Here is a 9863-nt window from a genome sequence, read left to right as displayed (position 1 = left end):
ATCGGAGTCGAACACCATGCTAGTAGGTATAAAAGAGGCACCTAATGTCGCGTCACGTAGACTCCTTTACCAACATACATCGAGATCAACACTCGATTTCAAGGATTTCATCCACCTGACGAACCTCACGGTTCATCAATTTTAACACGAGAGCGAACACGCTCTTACATCCGAACACCAAAGCCCACACTCATGGCTTGGTAGAAACATTTCTCCACACTAAGGAATGCTTGGTTGCACCAAGTCTTACGCCCTTTGCCCGACAATCATAACGTCACCAATAACAATAACATGCACATCACAATGCATTTAACAAACCCAAACTCAAACGGCGCAATTCTATCAAATCGGCCCCAGTCCGGAACTCCTCGAAGAATTCCTCCTTAAAATCATCCTACGATAACGCCATGAATGGTTCACCACCGACAAGATCAATCTTACCATCCAACCAATCCTTCACCCTACCCCGCAACAAGCTAGTAGCGAGTCTTGTCCTCTTCTCGGGAGGGCATTCAATAGTGCGTAAACACCTTTCGACATCCGAGATCCATGTGGTGCTTACCAAAGGATCCGGTTTCCCGTCATACATTGGGGGTTTAGTCCTCATGAAGCTCTTAAGACAACGCTCCATTTCACCACTACATTGAAGTTCGGAATACTTCCTATCAATTTCTTCTCGAAACGCACTCATTTGCTCCGCAACGGCGGCCGCAAATCTAGCGTTAACTCCACGTCGTTCGTCTCGATCCCATTTCCCGTCGCCATTCAAAGGAATGCAAAGCGATTAGATCACGAACGTATAAAATCACACACACAACACCGCCCCATTTTGCAAATCACTCGTTGTACATCACTTGCTAGACACAATTTGCACCCGTAATAAGGTTTGCAAGTCCTTATTACGCAAACACGCCGTATCAACTCGTTAGTATAATGATCGCCTCGCTCGATGATATAAACAAACACAAAAAAATTCTACGCGATATAAGCACACGCAAGAATTATTATCACAACACAATAATATATTAATAATATCCGCATTACTAATATAAACGTTAGTCCACCTACAAACAAGGCACTAACTATAACCCATTCTAACCCGTAATCCTACAAGTCCCGCAACAAATAAGCACACACAAAAGTCTAAGTCTAGGCACCTATCTCAAGTCACCTAAATCCCTTAGACCATGCTCTGATACCACTTGTAATAACCCAACCCGTTATCCTTCCAAAAACGTGCCATAAAAAAATTTCTGGAACAACACATCTGGACGGCGTCCAGATTCCTGGACGGCGTCCAAGCCTTTTGGACGGCGTCCAAATAATCTGCCAGGTTCTGATCTGTTTAATAATTACACACGGGCGAAAAACCCGCTTCCCGACACTTTTAAACCAAAACACTTTCACAATATGTTATAATAATTAAACCTAAGAGTTTTCCACAATAAAACCGAATTTTACAACACCGGGCCCACATCGACCCATATTACTACAAAGTGACCATTTCGACCCATTTAGTTTAATTCAAAACATAGACCGAGCATGGTGATTGGGGATACGCTACCCAATCCTAATCGAATCCAAAAGCAAGTCTTCTAAAGCAAAATACGCAAGTCCACTAGTCGCACACTTACCCGAGCCACCGCATCCATGCAATCTATAAAAATGTAAACAATGAGAGGGTAAGCTAACGCTTAGTGAGTGAGAATATACTACATACATATATATGCATAAAATGGACACGCCACAACAATAAACAATTAACGCATACCGGAGCATCCAAATATAAGGCAAGCTAATCTAAGCATACCGTACGATCACTAAGCAACAAGCTAACAACAATAAAGTAAGTTCACCAACGACGATGTGAACAACGCCAATAAGCTACACCCGGAGGGTTGGCTACATCACAATAATACATTAATATATATATATATATATATATATATATATATATATATATATATATATAACAATATATAAACGCCCAAGCTTAACCCCTTAACCCAATACCGAAAACCAAATGCCACAAAGAAGATTGGCCGAACTACACGAGCCTTAGTAAATCCGCAATCACACGAGACTACTATCTCAATAAGATGACTGAACTACACGCATCATCTTGAATCCGCATCCACACGTGACTCACTTCTCAATATCAAAATCCTTCGCCAATGGGGTTATATCATCCACATCACAAACACGTGTGATGACGTACACACAAAATGTGTACCTCACCAAAGGTGGTCAACAAAAATGCACAACCGTGCCAATTGGACCTATACACAAGTCCATCATATCCACCTATATGTGAAGTGAGTTCTATAACTGAGAACCACTTCACCCGACCCTCACCCATCCTACACATACATATGCACATAGGATATTAACACTCACATTGTCGCCTTGATGAATGCTACCGAAATAATCCGTAACTCGCCGATGGAATGTACCTATTCCATTATCAAAAATACAACAACACAATTAGGGTTGACTTACAAACCAACCCAATCGACACTTAGTGCAATTTCGACCCAAATGCACTTCCAAGCACAAAACACGCTCAAACTAACCAATATTCACTAACACGAGTGAAAATGGTCCTAACATACCGATAAAACCCTAACACAAGTGTTAAACACGTGTCTCACCCATTTTGACACCAAAACCCTAATTTTGACCCATTTCAAAATTAGTTAACCAAACACACCCAAAAGTGTTCCAACACTTCCATAATCACTAAACCTAGTGATTAAACCCATTATCAAAGCCTAATCATGGCCAAATCGTCATCCAACCCAAAACCCGCCAAGTGACAAGAATAACTAGTCACCATAAACCCATTTCATCATCTAAAAGGGTTTCACAACTAATGAAGCTCAAACCCTAACTTGAATAGCAAATCTAGCAAATAAAATTCAGAGTTTGAACTTACCAATACTACCACCACGTAGCCAAGAACGAGAGGAACAACTTTAAAACCCGATCTTTGGCGAGAATTCGACTCCTTCCTCTCCAAATTAAGATCTCTCTCTCTCTAAACTCTTACTCTCTCTCTAGATATGGTTGAGAGTGTTTGTGTGGATGAAAAATGAGCTCCAATTGAGTTCTAGATCAGTTTTGATGATCCCAAACCGATCCCAAGTGAAAAGACCAAAGTACCCCTTTAATTTTAAGTAAAATACAGCTACTGGCCCGTCAGGCCTTTTGGACGGCGTCCAAAAAGGTTGGACGGCGTCCCAATGAACTGAGTCTGAAACTGAAACTTTTTTGGGTCGTAACTTTCAAACCGTAACTCCGTTTTCGATGAACCAAATATCGTTGGAAACGTAATGAGATTTCCTTTCTAATGGTAAGGTTTTGAATCATCAACTCAAACTTTATTTGGGGTCCAAAAATACGCTTACATGCCTCGTATTTCGAATGACGTTCGAAATAACGCGTAACCGAGAAACGGGGTGTTACAAAAGCTGTAGACCATGATGGGTGGTGCCCAAAATATACTTCAGTATCCGTTTGAGAGCTAGAAAATGCTACTCTCGAGGATCATGAATGAAGAGACAAATTTGTTGAACATCATATGAGATGTCTGGACGAGTGAAAGTCAGATACTGTAGTGCGCCCGAAAGGCTGCGATAGAGAGACGGATCCTGCACAGAAGGGCCGTGAGTGGTCAGTTTAGCACCCGGTTCAACCGGGGTCCGACATGGATGACATATGGCCGTATCCGCATGCTCGAGAATCTCTGTATCATACTGTTTATGAGACAAGAAGAGACCAGTGGTGGTGCGAGTAGCAGAAATGCCCAGAGTAGTTCAATGGACCTAGATCAGTCATAGCAAACTCCCTTTGTAAGGATGTAATGATCCGCTGAAGTAAACTTGTAGAAGATGCAGTCAAGACAATATCATCAACATACAAAAGCAGATAAGCGGTGTCCGATCCCTGTTGATAAATAAACAGATAAGTGTCGCAACGGCTATGTTGAAAACCAATCCACTGAGCATACCCTGCAAAATGCTGAAATTATGGACGAGGGGCCTATTTAAGACCGTATAGTGATTTCTGTAATAAGCATATATGATCTGGATATCGAGGATTTCGAAACCTATGAGGCTGATGCATGTAAACGGTCTCAGAGAGCTGACCATGAAGAAAGGTGTTCTTGACATCTAGCTGATGAACATGCCAATGCCGAGAAACCGCCAAACTAAGAACAGTCCGTATGCTGGCCGGTTTAACAACCTGGCTAAAAGTCTCATCGCAATCAATGTCAACCTGTTGGCTGCGACCATTAGCCCCCAGTCGACCCTTGTACCTACTCAAATTACCATCTGCATTAAATTTGTGCATGAATAGCCACACAGAGTGAACTATGTTCGTGTCCGATGGGCGAGGCACAAGTTTCCAAGTACTGTTGTTAATTAAAGCATTAAATTCATCATTCATAGCTTGTTTCCAATTAGGGTCATGGAGAGCGTTAGGGTAAACATGCGGAATGGGAGATACGACAGACGTGTGGAGATTAAGTCGTTGGACAGGTTTAGTTATACCAAGGCAGGTACGGGTGATCATAGGATGAGTGGACTGAGAGGCAGTAGTGGTGGTAGCCTCAGCGGGAGGAGGCTGTGTCTCCATGGATGTAGTAGTAGCGGTAGCCTGAGGCCTCAAATGGAGATGGCTGTGTCTCCTAGTAGGTATTGGAAGAGGTAGCCTCAGTAGGAGGAGGTTGTGTCTCCGTAGAGTATGTGGTTGAGGTAGTAGAAGTGATGTCAGGGTGCGAGAGATGAAGAGTGCGAGAGAAGAGATTTGGTGGGGGGTCTAAGAAATCGTAAGAAGGTGGTTGAGTGGGAGTCATAGAACCGAAGGAAAAGAAGTTTCATCAAAGGTGACGTGACGGGATAATATGATTTTGTTGGTGGTGAGGTCGAGGCATCTGTAGCCTCGGTGATGAGATGGATAGCGGAGAAAAATGCATGGAGTGGATCGCGGAGAAAGTTTATTTTTGGTATTAAGATGTGGGTAACAGAGGCATCCGAATACGTGGAGGTTGTTGTAGTTGGGTTTGTGTTTGTAGAGATAGGTGTGCGGTATCTCATGGTTAATAGCGGAAGATGGGAGAATATTAAGAAGGTACGTAGCCATGTGTAGCGCTTCGACCCAGTAAATGGGTGGTAGATGAGCTTGAAAAAGAAGGGTGTGAAATAGATTGTTGATGGTGCGAAGCATACGTTCAGACTTCCCGTTTTGCGGAGAAGTCTGAGGGCATGAGAAGCAAAATTGAATGCCATTATATTGGAGAAGATGGTGAAACGCTTTGTTGTCGAATTCACCACCGTGATCACATTTGAATGCTTTTATTTCTTGTTTAAATTGAGTTTTTACAAATGTACGAAATTGAACGAATATGTTAAGTGCATCTGATTTATAATGTAATTGAAAAACCCAAACATAATGAGTGAAGTGATCGAGAAAAATACTATAGTATTTTAAACCACTAATAGTAGCAACAGGAGAAGTCACTTACACAGTGCACATACTGCCAAATCTATGCTCTGATACCAACTTGTAACACCGTACTTTTTTTTTATTCACAGCGGAAGACTTATTAATTTACATATCATATATTAGTACATATTTATATGATTACACAAAATCACAGGTGTTATGTTATTAATACAAACCATTTGACCATATTCTTTATTACAAAACATCAGAGTTATTCACTGTGTCAAACATCTTCACTTGCCTTGCAAAACCCATCAAAAGCTGCTAATCTATACCTGCAGGGCAAAATACTGTGGGTGAATTAGCATAACGCTAAGTGAATAGCAATATCTAAGTGGACATCACTACATGCATCAAGCACATCTTAAAGGCACTGAATCACTTAAAGCCATACACAAGAGGACCGGCAACCCATAGCTGATCAAGCTAGAATATACCGATAGCCCACACTACTGAGTCACTGATATAGTCTTCCAGATGTGACACACTCGTCATTCATACTATACCACTAATCAGTAGCACTTGGAACCAATACTATCACCTTAAATACACAAGGTAAATAGCATTGACCTCTTACGTCAGAATTACACGCATCGACATTCACTGGTGTGCACATAATCACATATAGTCACAATACTGGTCACAGACTCATTACACAGTCTAATTATAAGCATGACACGGATCACTATACTTGTCACTGTATAATCACATCCATAAAGATAATCCCATTCACCTGGAAGCACAAGTACTCAGTTGTCTTATATCACTGAGCCTTCACCTTTCCGTTTATCACCTGAGAATATCAGTTCTCTAGTTAGTACACTTTTCAATTAAATTACTCATTAGAATAAATATAATAGCAATACAGTAAATGGGTCAGAATTACACTTGACCCAAACATACAAACATTGTCACTCACATGGATGAGGTCTCACTCGTGCGACTGACTATGCTCACTCGCACGGGTGAGTATCCTCACTCGCACGACTGAACTATCACTTATACTAGTGATTAACAAACCTACTCACAAGGTTTAGTATCTCACTCATGCGAATGGACACTTCACTCGCACGAGTGAGTGCCTCAGACGCACGGTTGAGCAAGTACAGCAGTACAGTTGCAATTCCAGCTCTTTACACCCAACCTAAAGTTTGATTTATTATTTTAAAACCTTATCATTGGATACTACATCTCCAGATGATTCCAACGATAGTTTATTTGTCAAAAACGAAGTTACGGTTTGAAAGTTATAGCCTTTTCAATTTTACCAAAAGCTGACCACTGCTCAACCGCGTGGTTGAGCCCTAAAGCGTAAGGTTGAGCCCTCAACCGCGTGGTTGAGACCTCAAAAGTGTGATCAAATGTGTGGGTACTAAAGAACACTTCCAGCTCGCTGTTTTTGAGTTTTTTACACAAAAAACTCGATTTCTGCTTGTTTTGATCAATCCAATGACCCAAGAACACTATATAACACATATATAATCTATTTCTAACCTCAAACAAGCATAACAAACACATTCAAAGCAAGAATCAAGAATAAAAGTTAACTTTTTCAAAACCCATTTACAACTCAATTTAATTCTTCAAAATCTGAGATTTATACCTTGTTTTGATGCTTGAAATCACTTGAATCAGATGCACGAAATCACAAGCTTCGAATTACACTTTTTGATTTTTGGATTTAGAAAGCAAATGTGTGTTTTAGGGTTATATTCTTGCTAAAATTAGCAAGTAATGATCGTACGGAGTATATATTTAATTTTAGGTTTCTTCACACTAAGGTAAGCTCTCCCGTCTAACACACAGGTATTTACCAGTTATCTGAAACCCGAAATCTTTAATAACTTATTCATTCTAAATTCAATTCATAAAAGAAAATATGTTATGTGACCCTTGTCAAAAAACGCACGCTATCCCATACACAATAATTATAAAGCACATAATTATTAAAATCACTATTTTAGCACAGAAGGGTAAATAAGTCATTACCTACTAGGCCCAAAGCTAGGATGTTACAAATCTACCCCCCTTAAAGGAGATTCCATCCTCAGAATCTGGTCACGATTAAATAGATGAGGGTATCTAGAGGTCATTAATTCCTCAGTCTCCCATGTCAGATTGGTGCCTAAACTATGCTTCCATTCCACAAGCACCATTGAAATCTGTTTCTTGCGCAACTTAGTCACTTTTCTGTCGACGATCCTCACTGGTTCTTCCACCAATTTCTTACTTGAATCTACTTTCAAATCTTGGAGAGGAAGAATTTGACTTTCGTCGTCCACTTACACTTACGAATGTAGCATATGTTAAACGTGTCATGAATACCTGCTAACTCTGGAGGGAGATCTAATACTACAGTTTGATCATTCAGCACTTGATGAATTCTAAAAGGACCAATATACCTCGGAGCTAGTTTTCCTCGTTTACCGAATCGAATTACACCCTTCCACAGTGACACTTTTAAAATCACACGTTCACCCACAGTAAACGTCATTGGTCGTCGACGAGGATCTGCATATATCTTTTGCCGATCTCTAGCAGCTTTCAGCTTTTCACGTGCGATAGCCACTTTTTCTGCAGTCTGCTGCACAATTTCTGGACCCGCAAACTGTTTCTCACCATCCTCCAACCAACACGATGGAGTTTGATACTTTCTACCATACAACATTTCATACGTCGGCATGCCAATACTTGAATGATAGGAGTTGTTGTAAGCAAATTCGATCAATGGTAGATGATAATCCCACGATCCACCATACTCTAACACACAAGCCCTTAACATATCCTCTAAAGACTGAATAGTTCGTTCACTTTGACCGTTAGTCTGAGGATGATAAGCTGTACTAAGGTTGACACGAGTACCCAAATTTTCTTGTAGACTATTCCAGAAATTAGACACAAATCGGGAATCTTTATCTGACACAATAGACAACGGTATCCCATGTCGTGATACTATTTCATTTAGGTACAACTGAGCTAATTTGGTCAATGAAGCTGTTTCACTAGTAGCTAGAAAATGCGCACTTTTGGTTAAACGGTCCACTATTACCCAAATCATATCATTTCCATTCTGGGTTCTGGGTAGTTTTGTCACAAAATCCATAGTGATATGTTCCGATTTCCACTCTGGAATTTCTAATTGACGCAAAGACCCATATAGTTTTTGGTGTTCTGCTTTCAGTTGGGCGCAAATATGACACTTTTCCACGTATTGCGCGATGTCTGCTTTCATAGTTGGCCACCAATGTAACACTTTCAGATCATGGTACGTTTTTGTACTACCGGGATGCACAGATAATCTAGATTTATGTGCTTCATTTAAGATTAAATCCCTCAATCCTCCAAATAACGGTACCCAAACTCGTTCACGATAAGTCTTTAATCCTCAAGAATCATTCATCAATTCTTCTTTTCTTTTCACCATTAACTCAGATTTCAAATGTTCATCTTGTAATGCTTCGAGTTGAGCTATCTTTAGTCGATCCACTAAATCATACACAATCTCAATTCGCATAAACTTTACACTGTCAACGGATTTCTTACGACTTAACGCATCAGCCACGACGTTTGCCTTGCCAGGATGATATCTGATCTCACAGTCGTAATCCTTAATTAATTCTTTCCACCGTCTCTGACGCATGTTCATCTCTTTCTGCGAAAAGATATACTGTAAAATTTTATGATCGGTGCAGATAACACAGTACGTACCATAAAGATAATGTCTCCACAACTTTAACGCAAACACTACTGCAGCCATTTCTAAGTCATTTGCTGGGTAATTCTTTTCACTTGGTTTTAACTGTCGAGACGCATACGCAATTACACGATCTCTTTGCATTAATACACAGCCCAAACTGGATAAAGACGCATCGCAATACACAACGAAGTCGTCGGATCCTTCAGGTAAGACTAACACTAGTGCTTTACACAATAAACTTTTCAAGGTCTGAAACGCAGTTTCTTGTTCATTACCCTACTGAAAAGACACATCCTTTCTAGTTAACTTTGTCAAAGAACTTGCAATCTTTGAAAAATCTTTAATAAATCATCGGTAGTACCCGGCCAATCCTAGAAAACTCTTGATTTCTGTTGGATTCTTTGGTGAATTCCAATTCATCACAGCTTCAATTTTAGATGGATCCACTTTTATACCATCCGCACAGATAATATGACCCAAAAATTGAACTTCACGTAACCAGAACTCACACTTGGAAAACTTTGCATACAATTGTTCACATTTCAAAAGTTCCAACACTTGTCTTAAATGCTCAGCATGCTCGGATTTGGTTTTGGAGTACACTAAGATGTCATCAATGAACACGATAACAAACTTATCCAAAAATGGTTTACACACC

At 40.3% G+C, this 9863-nt stretch overlaps 1 protein-coding gene across 1 annotated transcript; it reads right to left on the bottom strand.

Moving 5' to 3' along the window:
- Nucleotides 1-7520: 7520 nt before the first annotated feature.
- On the bottom strand, nt 7521-8176 carry LOC139887694 (uncharacterized). The gene is made up of 2 exons (XM_071870763.1): nt 7936-8176; nt 7521-7789 (listed from the first exon to the last, which is right to left on the bottom strand). The coding sequence occupies exons 1-2, from the start codon at nt 8174-8176 to the stop codon at nt 7521-7523; spliced, it is 510 nt and encodes a 169-aa protein (XP_071726864.1).
- Between the last annotated feature and the right edge of the window lie 1687 nt (nt 8177-9863).

Source organism: Rutidosis leptorrhynchoides, chromosome 1 (genome assembly GCF_046630445.1).
Source record: "Rutidosis leptorrhynchoides isolate AG116_Rl617_1_P2 chromosome 1, CSIRO_AGI_Rlap_v1, whole genome shotgun sequence".
Taxonomy (NCBI): Eukaryota; Viridiplantae; Streptophyta; class Magnoliopsida; order Asterales; family Asteraceae; genus Rutidosis; species Rutidosis leptorrhynchoides.
The sequence above is the reverse complement of the archived record's forward strand: the minus strand, read 5'-3'. Positions and strand labels throughout refer to the sequence as shown.